Source organism: Rhizophagus irregularis, chromosome 6, assembly GCF_026210795.1.
Source record: "Rhizophagus irregularis chromosome 6, complete sequence".
Taxonomy (NCBI): Eukaryota; Fungi; Glomeromycota; class Glomeromycetes; order Glomerales; family Glomeraceae; genus Rhizophagus; species Rhizophagus irregularis.
In genome coordinates, this window is record NC_089434.1 from 1,269,063 (window position 1) to 1,284,956 (window position 15,894).

The following is a 15,894-nucleotide window of genomic DNA, read 5'->3' on the forward strand; positions in this document are numbered from 1 at the left end:
TTTTTCTCAAGAGCGAACCGCAACAAGTAAAAAAAGGCCTAAAGAGGATAAGCCACGGGGGGTACTGATATTTATACTTAATGATGACGTAATTATTTGTATATATTGTTTTTATTCTTTGTATTACTTTACTTGCGCAACAATAATAAAAGGCCGATTGCACGTGATTATATTTGTCCCGAAGTTATGAGATTGATTTTAAAAATTGACGAAATAAAATATTTTTAGACATGTTTAATTGTTAATCATAGCTATAAATAAATATTATAATTTTATTATGTTACTTTGTCATTAATTAATTTATTTTTATTTATTAAACAAAGTGAAACTCATGCAATAGTTAAAAACTTGATTTTTCCATTTTGACTTTTCTTTATAATAAATAGTAAGATATACTATGATGAAATTTTGAACGTACATATTTTATTTATTCTGAATTATGCGTTATCAGAGGTTTGAACTTTTTGTTGGAGATACGGAAAGTATTTCTAGATTCTCAAGGAATTTTGAGAATTTACCATAGTATTACGGAATAGTCCGTTTAATATTATAGAAGTACTTTATCAGAGTAAATGTATAAAACAATGTAATTAATGCATTTACCTTTATCATTTTACTTATTTGAGATACTAGTGAAAATAAATATCTTTAAGTATTGGCTAACTACTATTAAATATTTTAGCATAGAAGCAAGATACTAATGATGGAAAGTATAAATTAACAAGAAAGGAAACAGAAAGAAGGCGAAGACATCATTTGTACTGTAGTAACTGTACAATAATGGAAAATAAAAAGAGAATTTTTTTCTTTGCATATAAAAATATAAAATAATGCCAAAAAAAAATTTTGTATAACAAATCAGTGTTTATATAAATTATAGTATAAAGCTCACTATATTGTAACAATTTAAAATAAATTTATAGTAAATCTCGCGAATTGTTAATATACTGTATAAATAAATAATACGCAAGTAAGCAAGTTGATAATAGATTACTTAACTCTCGGACGCAAATGTATCATTCTTGAACCACCACACGGTGCTAACTTGACCCGTATCATATATTTTACAATAAGGTACTACTTTTGCCCCTCAGACTAATCTAAATAAAAAAAAAGGAATTTATTTAAAAAAATGTAGTACTTGGATTTGACATCCTTTTATATTTAAACTTGCTTTACGTATTTATTTATTTATTCGCATATTTACTAAATTCTAAAATGATATAAATTATATGAGATATTTTTCTAACTTATAGTAAACTAAGTGAATTTCATAAATTCATCAGTAACAATGAAATTAACACCGTGGATAAGAAGTTTAATAATTCATAGTTTCGCTTTCATCTTTAGTTTTATCGCTCTATTTCAACTACCGTAAGAAGTGACTTTTAGAATAATGTCAATAACAAGTGTTAACATTCATTTAGGAGATAAGTTATTGATTGTACAATTCCTTTAAATGTAATATATATATATATTTTTAAATTCGTTAATATTTATTACAGTATCATATTAAATTACAATCTCTATACAAAATGAAAAAAAATGCGAATTTAAGTCCTATAAATATCTTGAATTTTAATTTCTTTAAATTACTTTTCTTATTTTTTTTTCCTAATAATGAAAAAGTCTAATAAAAAATCATTGAAAATTGCTAAATACTCTGCTAAATACACTGCAAAATAACGAATTATTTTACCTCATTAGCTTGAGCTCCATCTTTGTCGTGGACGAGTTTTAACTTCTTGTATTCGATTAAATATAGCTTCCCCAAAGTCAAAGTAGCAGGGAATAAGTTCTTGACCTGCAATCTTCATTTTTAGATTCGGCGCTTTCAATCTATTGAATAATTACAAAAAATACTTAATTGCACTTTCACTTATTTCTTCCAAACTCACATCACGATCGGGAATATCAGTTAATTACTCTTCAATAAGTTTTTTTTTAGCATACTAGGTACCTTCTTTCCACCAGTTCATGTCGTAACTTCCCAATTAGTAAATTTTTTTTCTTTTATTTCTTTAATTGAATCTAAATAAATAATTAATTCAAACAGAATTAACTAACAAGTTGAAGAAATAGAAAAAATTAATCGATCATCAGCTATTAAAAATTAAGGTTCTTCGGTAGATGCAGACGATTTCCTATTACAGGCGGACCGATACATAATCATGTATTTTTCCTAAAAAAATTTCCTAATTCTTAGGAATTTTACACAATCCTAAATTAAATTTTTTACTCCTGAGAATCACCCTTTTTGGAATGAAAACTGTGGCTTGTACGTAAAGATTCAATAAATAAAATCATGTCGCGATTGTCGCGTCAAACAATTTTTTTATTTTATATACTTTAAATTATCAATAATGATAATTCAATTATATCAATGGTTATTATTATTTATAGGTTTCATAGTTTTTTTTTTATAAAAAGAAAATACTGACAATATTCACTTTCTTCCAATATTCAACGTGATGCTCTTAATTTGAAAATAATAAGCCACAGTTTTCATTCCAAAAAGGGTGATTCTCAGGTGTAATTTAGGATTGTGTTAAATTCCTAAGAACTAGGAAATTTTTTTAGGAAAAATACATGATTATGACCGATACTGTTGTTTTGGGGAAAATATATCGGTATATCAAATTATCGTTACATATACATATACTGTCATCAGTGAATCATAACGCAGGCCTAAATCCAATTCTTACCAGAATTATGCAAACTCAATCTATTAAAATGTCATGTGATTTAGATGTGTTAACTTCGGCCAAATTTATAGTGTTGGCCCGAATTAATAACAGTGTAACCTAAAGTATTGGTACATCTTTATACTACGTAACAAAAGTATTGGTACATGTTACAATTGTTACATCATGAAACTATATATGATATCGGTACAATGAGGTTTTTTTATTAATTGTGAAACGGGACATAGAAAATTTATCGGTACAGGCAATTATCGGTACATAGAGGTCTAACTGTACGTTAACATTTTCTCATATATGCACTTGATTTGTGAGTTATACAAGTTTTTGGAATTGCCAGGTGCAATACTAAAATCTTAATAGAGTTGATTGCTTATCTTGATGTCTTGTCAGTCGGTGGTCTTAGACAAACTTTGTTCCTCTGCCTAATAATCCTACTGACTAGTTCATTTATGAGCGTTACATCAGCATCCTCGTCCGCTGGCTTGGAGGTGGCATCTGCAGTTGAAAATTTGTCTTGCGATCCCTTAAATAGATCTGGAGGAAGAAAAGTTTTGACAACTTTGTTACACTTCTTATTCGGACAAATCGTTTCTCCACTCTCTCACCAGATACTTTTCAAGACACTTCTGGTAAAAGATGTGTCCATATGAAACTAGGGTAAATTCTTGTATGGAGTGAATTCATTCATATAAATATCTTCTCACACGAAGAATATAGATATATCAGTGTTTCCGCAAGGGCACTGAGAATATTTTTTGCAAGTGCTTCGATGTACTGTATGTGCTATCCATACTGCCTTGCGTATATGGCTGAGATCTTTCTATTTTGAATTTGTTATCAAAGGTAACATTTCCAAGAACAAACGGTCCCGAGATCTCCATTTAATGACGTACTGCATTTCAACATTTCGTTAATCTTCCACCCCTTTGCGAATCATGGAGATTAGCCAAGTTATCTTCGTCAAGAGAACTTATGCAAATCTTACGTCACACTTCTGATATCAACTGCGCATCGATCTCACATGATAAAAATTTTATGTTATGTTTTCACTGTTACTTCTCTATCCTGAGATGCTTTCAGATATATTATTTCTGGTATATATCCGAACTTGATTCAGAATATAATTCTAACGCCTCATCAAGTGGGATTCCAGGTTCTTTGATTTCATAGTAAAGTACATAATATTTTTTATTTCTTTTGCTATCAATCCACCATTTTGCCATGTTGATACTGATATAGGGCAGGTTCCCGAACCAAAGATGTTCTATCATGTTCATTACAATAATTTTTTGAGTTAACAACATTGTATTTGTCTCCTTTCATCAAAAAGACATTTCTTTTGAAATAGTACTTGATCTTTCCCTTTTCTTTCTTGATGATCGTGCAGTATCGGTAGTAGCATCAGTAGTATTAGTTATATTATCCATTTCCCTGAAATAAAGTAATTATAAGCATAAATTATTATTATATATTTATAAATAATTAATATTATACCATATACCTTGTATAAATTTTAACATTCTCATTTTCATTAGACTTAATTGTCGGTAGCGATCACCATCATCTCCTTGTTACGTGAAATTGAGTTTTGATATTCCAGTAAAAATTTTCCCGGTTCTTTTCATCTGGTAGTTGAATACCTAAACTCTTGTTTTATGTGTAGTAATATAATCATCAAATTCGATCCATTGATCTAATTGTTGCTGAATATATTTATTCAATTCTTTTAAAAATTTCTAAGAATTGTTTTTTGAATAATGACCCATTTTGCAGGACTGTTTGATTTACTATAAGTTTGAAAGAAATTTCTGATAATATTGAATCCTCCTCGGAATTTTCATCTTCCTCACTAGATTCTGATCTATACGTTTCATCAGTAAATTCTCCTTCGCTATGTTCCTCATTTTCACCGAACCTTTCTTTAAAATCAACGTGTGTTGCTGTTTCTTCTCCTTCTGCAACTGCATATATGTTCTCTATTGTTAATTTAATATCTTTCCTTTTCATCAGACATCAGGTACAGCAGATTTTTTTTTAATCTTGCCATAAGATTATGGCACATAGCGCATAAGGAATAATTAAACTTTGACAAAAAGTCCAAACCATATGAAAGATATTATTATCATTTTTTTTCAAATTAATAATTTTCTCCTCGTGGTTTTTATTAATTGTTTTTTATTGGTCATGTCCGTTTTTGAAATGGATATTTTTACTTCCAACTCACGTGATTTCGAATTGTTGCTGCGGCCGCGTGAGAGGGAGAATTATTGTTCTCAAGAAATTTTTTGAAATTTTTTCGGACGGAATAATATTGTAAAGTATGCTACAAAATATGCCTTGTCTGGTCTTCCTTAAAGGCGTTAATCTTTGCGTTTACTTCGCTTGTTCCCATTATTTCTATTCCTATCGCTGTAAAGTCTTGTATATTTTTTGCTGCGTATATTTTCTTAAGCGTGTTTTCTTCTATATTTTTTTCCGTTAAAAGTTTGGTCAGAAAGATCGACCGAAAGAGTTTTTTTTTCAGTTTAGATTTATAGATTTAGTTAGATTTTTGTTATATAGTCGATGAACTGGGACGAGTGGGACGTAGATCTAACTGCCACAGCATATCATAGTCAAAATTTGATCGTCAAATTTGACGCTTAACGCTTAATTAAATTGTCCATTAAGAATTTTACATTATAAATATTCTTCAAGATTGAGGAGAGAAAAAGATAAGTTTTTTTTTAGAATTTTAAAGTTTCTTTGGGTTTTAACGAATACTTTGAGAATTTTGACATGGTATCCATAATCCATTCAACTATCATGTCCTATTTGACATTTTGTATTAAGTCATCAATATCATAATTTCATCATTTTCAATTTATTTTTGAAATTCTCATTTTAAACGCACAAGCCATTACCTTTTGATCATAAACTATTCTTTTATTTTCTGTTACCACCTTGTACTTAACGTGAATTGGTGGCAACACACACATGCTCATGTCTCATTCATTATTTTCATGTTTAAAAAGTAACAATTTCTTGGCTTATGTACTAAGAAGATTCATTAGTTTCATTATTTTATTTTATTTTTTTTAAAAAAAATTCTTTAAAATGTTTGTGGTGGTTTTTTGTTAATCACTTAGATTACTTAGGTCGAATAAAAGAAATAAAATAGACGTAAATAATTGTAGAACTTACGAAATAAATTGCCAAGACCTGTAATTATTAACCTGTTAAGTAATGAATGATAATTTAGAGTATATCTTTACTGAGTCCGGTCCGATGATCTTCCTGAGTCCAGTCATGTCAATTTTTAGCACAGTCATGAAAATTTTGATGCAGACCGAATTTAAACTTTGATCAGACTTCGACTGAATGTATTGTGCCGAGTCCTGTGATTTTGGTCAATCGGACCGAACTAAATTTTCATGACCGATCTTATGTTTTATTTATTTATTTTTTTTGTATTTAATAATTATTAGTTGTAGATTTAAATAAACATTTTTTATACAATAAAATGGTTAAAAACTTTAACAAAAATTAATTGCATCTTAATTTATTGAAACAAGAGGTTCCTAGCAATTTATACTATATCATTACTAAAACCATTATTTCATTAAATATGAAATTTTTTTAATAACTTTCATTATAAAGCGAACAGTAAAAAAAAAAAGTCGTGTATAATCAATCGGACCCAAGTAATTTTAAGCGAATCACTGGACCTGATGATCCGGACCCAAATTCACATGACTGTGCTAAAATTGACGGAACTGGACACCGTAAGGCATAACCTATAATTTAGGTCATTATAATAAAAATGAGCGATTAACTTAGTAATTAATATTTATTCTTTCATAAAAAACATGCACAAAGAAAAAAAACTATTCATTAAGATAAAAATTAATAAATTTACACGACTCTCAAAATAATTTAGTTAAATGATATTTGTACAAAATAAAAAGACAAAATATAAAAAATGCACAAAAACTGTTCAACGTGAAAATAATTTATTGAATTTGAATATACTTCTTGTAATTACTATAAAAAAAAAGAATCAAGTAAATAAGGATTAAGGAACATCCGTTTTGACCTGCGGTTTAATGAAATGTTATGATGAAAATTTTGTAAAGTTTTAATCGTAATTGATTAATCACTTGAATATTCATGAAAAATTTTGATTTTTTGATTTTAAATGAATTAATAGAAAACTTTTTTAACTTCGTTAGTTTCGTCATTAGAATCTACATTTTTAACAATACGTACACAAAAATAACAATGTCTAATTTAATATCTAAATTTAATATCAAAATTGCTATATATTAAAATCTAAGTGACGTGAGGGGCAATGTTTTTTGACTGTATGGATCGTATACGGTTGACAAGTTTCTTAACTGGATTAAAATCCAAAATAACCAGTTAAAAACTTTATAATGCATAAAGAATCTTTTCTATTTTAAATTTTATTCATGATAAAATTGAAAAAAAAAGTTGTAAAATTTTAATTTATGTCAATTAAAACAAACTATCGCAAATGATTCTTCAATCGATTTTAATCTGGAACCGCTGAATATTGCAATCTGGTTGAATACATCTATGATCTATCTGGTTCTTGTCCATCACATTTGATTGAAAATTTGAAAATGTTATATTTATATATCTTATACATAAAATAAAAAATAATAATACCGGTAATAAAATAAATAAAAACATTAACGATCTTAAAGAAAACATACTGATATTTATTTTTCTTTCATAATATTTTTTAGCGCTCTATTAATTTCCATATAAACGAATTTAGCAATAATATAAAATTTTGGATTCTCGTATCTATATTCTATTTCCTTGCAAAAAAGTATTCTTAATTTATTATCAATTTTATTTATTACACAGGTCAAAATGTTCAAACTATATCAGGTGGTAATCAAAAAAAAATAATCTCATAAACTTATTTCTTTTCAAGCGGTATTTCATGTTGGAATTACACCTGTTATGTTAAAAATGGATATTGACGTGGAATTAAAACAAATATATTGAAATAACATTTCAACAAATTCTTTTTAAGTACACGTAGTTTTTACTCTCAAATTCAATTTCAATCATTGAAAGAATTCGTTCAAATGATTAGAAAACATTTTTTTTTTTAAACATAAAAATTTTAAATTTTATTTAAAATAAAGAGTTAATAATTTATTATATATATAAAAGTAAATCGAATTATTCAAACTAAGAACTGTTGTAAGAAAAGTTACTACTCTAATCTTAGTGTTTAAATAATTTATAATTTGAAATAAAATACAAGTAAAAAAAAATTAAAATATTTAAAATATTTTTATAATAATTAACGAAAAATAAATTAATTATAACGAGATTGAATTGATGAAAGTTGACAATAAAAATAATTTATAATTCATTTGTATCTAAATAAATATTTATAAATAATATAAGTTAGTAATTTGAAGAAATATATTTTCGTATTTTAAAAATAACAAATTTTTACCATCAGGAATTTCCAGATAATTTTGTTCTTTAGAGTGAAGATTTGGGTTGTTACCACTATAGAATGCTATTTAAAATAAAATATTTTAATTTAATCGGACCGCATCAAAAGATTCATATAAAAGTTGATAAGTTTATATTACCTTCTAATTCTTCTATTGATTATTTAATATAAAAAATAGTAACGTTAATTAATATTGTAATATATTTTTAAATAATAGAAATAATACATATTAAATATAATACCTTTTGTTGCATTTCTTGGTTCTGGTAAATTTTTAAAGTGATGAATCTTACTTGTAAATAATCTACTATGTATATTATTTGTTAACTGTAGCTCATTATTAATTTCCGGTTGAAATGATTCATCTGGTGTACTTTGATAACGTAAATTCATTTCTTGTATCCTATACCAAAGTGTATAAGTATTAGGCCTTTTTGATGGATCAGCATCCCAACATTGTTCCATTAATTCTTTATATTCTACAGGAATTCCTGGTACTATTCTTGGCCTTATACCATTAATAATATTCATCGCCATACCGTAATCATGTTCATAATTTATAAATGGTGGTTGTTCAGATGAAATTTCCCACATAAGCATTGCAATACTATAAATATCAGATTTAATAGTATATTCTCTTCCAATAATAACTTCTGGTGCTATGTAAGGAAGATTTCCATATATATTCGTTGATGATTTATCAGCTGGTCCACAAAATCCAAGATCACTAATAAACCAATGGCTATTAAGTTGTGAATACAATATATTTCCCGAATGCAAATCCCTATGAATTGCATTCTCTTTATGAATAAAATAAAGTGCCCTGGCTATTTCAAAAGTTATATTGATTTTTTGTTTCCATGTAAGTTGATTACGATTCTGTTGTAAATATTCTCTTAAACTTAAATCCATTATACCTATTACAAGCATATAATTTCCATTTGATATGTTTTGTGTTAAACCATAACATTGAACAATATCTGGCCATTTATTACTTATAGTTAAATGTGATTTAACCTATAATTAAAAGAGTCGGTTACTATAAAAACTGATTAATTATTATTTCTTTTAAAATATTTAAATTACAAACCTCTTCAAACCATTTTTGATTTGCATTTTCAACATTTTTTAATTCTTTAAGGACAACGTATTGATCACCAAATCTTTCTAATTGTTGTTTTTTAGAATCCCATTCTTCATATTTTCCATTAATCAAAACTGCTTTATAAATTTCAGAGAAACCACCTTTTGTTAAATGCTTTATATTTTGTAAATTATTATATGGAATCCATTCAACTATCACATCTGGTCTAGCTAATTCCATTTGACATTTTTGGATTAAATTATCAATATCATCATTTCCAGATGTCCAATTTGAGAATTTTGCTTTTAAATAATTTCTAACACAAAATTCACAATATAATGAAGCTAAACATTTTTGATTACAATTTTCACAAGTTCTTTTTGTTCCTGAATTAAAAAGAATTTTATCTCGATCATAATCTTTAGTTAACCGTCTTATTGCATAAGTTTTTTCATCTTCTGTAAGAGAATTATCAGCAAGAACTGTTTGTTTCTTAAATTCATGCCGTTTGTGTATATCATTGTGGACACTATAATTTATCAATGCATGTGATTTACTAATTGCTGCATAAATAATTTCTTTTCGAATAGAAGACATGGAATTTTTTTTTAAAAAGATTTAAAGTGAAAGATTTTTATAAATTGAAATTAGTACAAAAAAAAAAAAAAAAAAATAGGTTGAACGGAATTTATTTAGAGTTGGTGCAACTTACTCAGTGTCGCACAAAATGTTTCACCGAGATCTCATGATCAACATGACACAATAACAAATATTAGTCACGTTATCTGTCATTTGTCTATCACGTTTATTTTTTTTTTGAAAAGTTTCATCATTTTTTTTTCATCATGTAAAATGATTGTAGTAAACTGGATCAATCATTTAGACTAAATAAAAAAGAACTGGCACAAATAATTTTAGAATAAATTCTTGGAGGAACTGCCTCTAGATCGGGGCTCAATTGTAAATTCATAATTTTTTAGCGAGTTTATTTAAATATACGACCCTATAAAAAATTTTTATCCGAATATTTCCATTATTTCTCCATGTCTTCCGTAAAAATTCCGTGAAAATGATACATTCACGGAAAAAACATGGAAAGATAAAACACGGATCAGATTTTTTACAGGGCGAGTTAATATTTGATTGAACGATTCGGTTGAAATACATATAAGGAGAGCTAGTATACCTTCATATACAAATACAGGAAATTTTTCCTGCAAACTTTTAACTATAAATGACGAATTTATGTAAGGTTTCATTTAGTTCAAAAACAAAAAATTGTCAGAATTACAAATTATCGATGTTGAAGTAAGTTTTCTTAACAAAGGTATTGTTATACGCAAAGTTTTAATGAATAGACTAATTAAAGTTTAGTTTAGTTAAGAAGATACGTGTATTAAATGTAGATACAACACTTATTGCATTATGTAATATGTGAATTTTATGAATTAAGTAACTTGCGCAGAATTTTCTCACGTCATTATTTTGGCCGAAATTATTGTAAATTCTAGTTCGAAGTTACTAGAATGTCAGTCCAACTTTTAACTTGATTCTGAGATTGAATTACTTCGTTGTACTATGTTAATCACTTATTTTGGCAAGTATCCTTGATTGATAGCAGATAATACTGGCATATGATCTCTAAAGTGTTAAAGTCGGTTAAAAAATTATTAACAGCCCGTAGTTGGTTTATTTGAAAATAACACAAACCATGTTGTAGTACAAGTGGATGAATAATTCATATTTTTTTAAAAAAAGAATACTTTTGATAGTGAAGTAAATATATTTTAGTTCGTGTATTTTATTGACAAATTCGTTTATAAATTACCAACTTTTTTTTCATGATGTTCTCAATTACGTGTATTGTAACAATTTCCAAACAAGTCGTAAATGGTCTTTTTATCAAGGTTTAAAACATAATTGGCATCTATCCAGGTTAGATTTTACTAAAAGAATTAATACCAAAATCTCATAAAGGAATAATTATAATAATAATGTCGAATCAGGTTGTAAATGAAAAATCAGTGATCGACACGAGGGAAATTTTAAATCTTTTGTGCGACACAAATTACGCGTCATAAAATTTTATCATAAATGGTTCAAATGGTTCATTATCAAAAAATAATTACAAAATTCTCCCTAAAATTTCTCTATAAAATTAAAAATTTTATATACCCATATAAATTTTTTTTTTTTTAAAAATAATATCGAATATGTAATTTATTATTTGAAAATTTTGAACCAATAAAATTAATACTTAGTGATTACTACTTTAATACGATTATATAAACATAAAATTAGGTGCTAATATTTTGATAGGCGTAAGAGGCGTAAGGTAAGAAATGCCCAATATGCCAAATTAGATTGTAAATGATAATCGAAGCAATTTTTTTTTACTATAAAAAAAAATTAAAAATTCATATGGGAATGAAAGTTAAGATGATTTCTTTACTTTTTCGGAATCGAAAAAATATACATATTCATAAAGTTACCGAATAGTCAATTGCAAAGCGAATTTTCCTCCATTAGTTTTTTATACAACTATATACGGGAAAATTTTTGCTGATATGCAAAGTTTGGTTGTAAATCAGTTTATAATCAACATTTTAACTATTTATACCCCTGATTCATTACTAAAATGCTGCATTCGTTTCAAGAGCAGAAAATCTAGTGCTTTTTTCTTGTTTATTTAATTACAAGTTGTTATCTTTTAAATCTTGTAAATATTGCGATTGTTGCTTCTCCTCCACTGTCTGAACGTCCTACTTTCTATTTTTAATAAAGTTTTTAAATATTTCCTATATTAATATAAAGTAACTTCTATAAAGATAACCAAAGAACAATATACTTCTATTAATATTTACAATTCATTAAGATGTCTGAAAAAGTTGGTGTTGAAATAAATACATGTACTGATTTGATAAAATTTGAAGCTGGAGGACTCAAAGCAATATCTGGACTTAATGTTGATACAGGAAAATGTACTGATTTGATAAAAGTTGAAGCTGAAGGTCTTAAAGCAAGTGTTGATACAGGTGCATCAATTAGCAGCGATGGTGTAGAAGCTAATGTTGCAGGCTTAGATCTTAAAGTCGGAAAAGTAACAGGACTCAGCACACCTTTGGGAGAGTTTGAAAGTAATCATATTTAAACTGGTCAATGGAGATCATTATTTCTATATTTTTATTATTTTTATTTTTATTTTTATTTTCCCCATTATTATACATCGTGAAATCTTCAGTTATATTTGATAGCAATGTTAAATTTTTTTTATTTCATACTATCTACATCAATTTAGTATAGCCTTAATTTACATCTTTGATTTATGTAAATTGTTTTAAATTTTCTTTCGTATTTGGATTTGTTCTACAAATAAAGTTATTGTTATACTATAAAGTAACAACACGTATGTTTTACTGATTGTTAATTGGTTTTAATGAAGTGTAATTCAAATTTCTACTTTAATAGTAACTACAAAATATTGATCTGACCTTTGAAATTTTGACAATGGAAAGTCATTTATTAATAATTGTTTATAAAGCAAAGAAAGCACAAATCATTGTTCGAATATAACAAACTAATTCGTCCAATAGGGCGCCTGTTTTTCTTTAGTCTGATTATTCCGTTATCGATATTGATCAAGATCGATTAAGAACTAATGTTACAATAGTAAAATTTTAACAATTATTTCTATTACATTTGTCTTTTGGAAATATCTCGGAATACTCCGAACTCCACTTTCATGAGAATGATTCATTATGGATACTCAAATTTGATTATAATAAATTATATAAATATAATAAATAAATAATTATTGCTATTTAATTTCTCAAGATTTTAAGATTTAAGATTCGCCTATATCTAAAATATTTTTATTCGTCAATTGTCATATATCAGATAAGCCACTAGACTTCACTAAAAGTAGTAATATTTTGAAGGAACGTGTTTACCTCCTTTTAGACTATTGAACAATGACTATCTGAAACTCTACTGTATGACCAATAGAGCGATTAAATACAATTACCATATACTATTGAACGTAAAAAAATTCTTATTTGGCAATACTGGGTTATTAAATATATGTTAAAATATTAAGTCAATGTAATTGCAGTATACTTTTTATTTCATAAGGTAAACATGCATATTATGCAAACTTGCTATAAGCCAAATATTAGCCGAATTCTATAATTTATAGTATACAGTGTGAAAAAATATACTTGATTACACTTGTAACCGTCAATATCGACATGGGATATTTTTTTTAGAAAAATTAATTAAAAAAAAAACACATTTATTTAAGATTATTAAGTATTTAAATAGACACAATTTGATCTTGATCATACTTTTCATTTATAAGTCGAGACTCCTTATAAAAAGATTAAAAAGGTTTAAGCTTTAATTTGATCTTAGAATTGTGTAAATTGTGTGACTCAAATTGTGCGACTCAAATCTGTGGCTTACAATAATAATAAATAGAGAATTATATCTTTTTTTCCCCCAACATTTCAAGATTTTGAAATATGTCACATCTCGTTGAAGATTGTCTTAGGATTATTTTTACTGAATTGAAATATGTTCCAAATTCTTTATATTCATATTTTGGTGAATAGATTTTAGTGTATTATAGGAGTACAAATATTATGGGAAAAACCTCATGAGTTTCTTCTTAATCATCGAAATTTAAAAAGAGTTTCTTATATTATAGGAAATCATGAAATTTTACAATTTATTAAATTTTATAATATAATAATTGACTTATTACCAACATCTTTAAAAAAGTTATTAATTGAAAATAATGTTATTTCAATTTCAATTCCTTTTTCAAATAAACCATTATTTAATTATATTAGTTTTTCTTCCGAAATTTCATCAAATCTTATCATTGATATGGGGTTTGGATTAATTAAAGAAGTAATTAATTCTAATGAATATCAAGAAAAATATAAAATATTGGAACAAGAATATTATAAATTATTTATTAATAATTGTAAGAATATTACATATTTTCGTTGGTATACAACATTACCCTTATATCAATATCCTGGGGCATCAACTTGCTTTTCTCAACTCCGTACCCTTTATATTACATGTAATGAAAGTTTGATTTCAGATAATTTATTAGGAATGGCACAAATTTGTCAAGATATTGAAAATTTGAAATTATGGAATTGTGATAAATATATTCCAGGATTAATAAAATTTATTGATAATCAAAAAATTTTACAAATCACTTTACTTACATAACGAAAAAAGTGAAATGAAATGTATACAATTAAGTGAAACAATAGAAAAAAAAAGCAGTTACATTAAAACGATTTACTTTAGAGAACGTCATGCTCTCACCAAAATTCTTGCTATCATTAATAAATTTAGAGCAATTAAAGCTTATAATTGAACGTCGCTGTTATTCATCAGAACAAGATATACAAGAATGGAAAAAGTATTTATTAATTGCTTCTTTTCCAAAACTTCAATATCTCGAAACACAATATTTATCACCTCATGGAGTTTGTAGGTTAATTGAAAATTCTCAAAACATTAAAGAAATTAATATATGGAATGAATTTTGGGGGAAGAAGTTTTATATGAGATAAAATTATTCAAAGTAATTGCTAAAAATTGTCCAAATATTGAAAGATTAAGTATTAATACTTATTTGAAAAATTTAGGTGGTGTGAAAGAAATTATCTTAAATTGTAATAAATTAAGAAAATTAGAAATTTTTATAAATTTTGAAGATGATGATGATGATCATGAACGTGAAATTATTTGTGATGAAATATTAAATTATTTATTAAATTATTCATCAAGAAATTTTGATGAATTTGCTTTTGATCAAGATTGGAGATTTTCAGTTAATAATCTAAAAAATTTTTTTGAAGGTTGGAGAGGTAGAAACCCAATTAAATTTGTCACACATTTTCATAAATGTCATCATTTTACCCAAAAGCATATTGAAATTGTACAGGAATATTATGATGAAGGAGTAATTGATAAAGATACTAGATCTTTATATGGAGTGAACGATTTTTAATGTTATAATTATACTTTCTATTTTTTTCATTATATATTCTATTTTTCATTATATATTCTATTCTTTTTTACATTTTATATTCTACTTTTTTTTACTAATAAAGTTATAATTAGTAATTATTAATAAAATTGTTTTTCTTTATGGTAATATGTTGTATCCATTGCAAAAAGTATATTTCATTTTTTTGTAGAAACGCAACATATATAATTTCCGTTTGAATTAATATTCTTCATATGTGGGAAGTGAATAGATCTCGCGATCTTGCTATTTATAGTATTTACGTTAAAATGTCAAAATTAATTCAATACTGTGTAATTCATTTTCACGTTATATTTTAATACTCGATTTGATTTTATAGCGGAAGCAGCGATTCATTGTATGAGTATCTTAAAGGAACACGGGTTATTAACTGGAGGTATATATTATTAATTATTTCTTTTTATAACCTTACAAATAATTATGTCATTTATATTTAGCTGCCAAATACTTAATTGTTGATTGTAATAATGAGGAAAAACGTAGAAAGTTCAATAGAAGACTATACTAAACAACTAAAAGCGTCCGTCCAATTTTTTTTATTCATCAA

The 15,894-nt window shown here is 26.3% G+C and overlaps 4 protein-coding genes across 4 annotated transcripts; 3 read left to right on the forward strand and 1 right to left on the reverse strand.

Moving 5' to 3' along the window:
- Nucleotides 1-4,418: 4,418 nt before the first annotated feature.
- On the reverse strand, nt 4,419-4,712 carry OCT59_026030 (uncharacterized protein; the record flags this gene model as incomplete). Its single annotated transcript, XM_066142891.1, has 1 exon — nt 4,419-4,712. The coding sequence occupies one exon, from the start codon at nt 4,710-4,712 to the stop codon at nt 4,419-4,421; it is 294 nt and encodes a 97-aa protein (XP_065992463.1).
- A 7,207-nt stretch (nt 4,713-11,919) lies between these two features.
- On the forward strand, nt 11,920-12,680 carry OCT59_026031 (uncharacterized protein). Its single transcript, XM_025316758.2, has one exon. It carries the CDS (start codon nt 12,150-12,152, stop codon nt 12,423-12,425), a length of 276 nt encoding a protein of 91 aa, XP_025179867.1. The 5' UTR covers nt 11,920-12,149; the 3' UTR covers nt 12,426-12,680.
- A 1,114-nt stretch (nt 12,681-13,794) lies between these two features.
- OCT59_026032 (uncharacterized protein) lies at nt 13,795-14,518 on the forward strand (the record flags this gene model as incomplete). The annotated part of the gene is made up of 2 exons (XM_025316759.2): nt 13,795-13,876; nt 13,980-14,518. 2 exons carry the CDS (start codon nt 13,795-13,797, stop codon nt 14,516-14,518), a joined length of 621 nt encoding a protein of 206 aa, XP_025179868.2.
- Nucleotides 14,519-14,607: 89 nt separating this feature from the next.
- OCT59_026033 (uncharacterized protein) lies at nt 14,608-15,308 on the forward strand (the record flags this gene model as incomplete). The annotated part of the gene is made up of 2 exons (XM_066142892.1): nt 14,608-14,785; nt 14,944-15,308. The coding sequence occupies 2 exons, from the start codon at nt 14,608-14,610 to the stop codon at nt 15,306-15,308; spliced, it is 543 nt and encodes a 180-aa protein (XP_065992464.1).
- Nucleotides 15,309-15,894: the final 586 nt, after the last annotated feature.

What these genes read in the sequence shown, in the direction of transcription:
- OCT59_026031 (XM_025316758.2), top strand. Translation starts at nt 12,150, where the DNA reads ATGTCTGAAAAAGTTGGTGTTGAAATAAATACATGTACTGATTTGATA.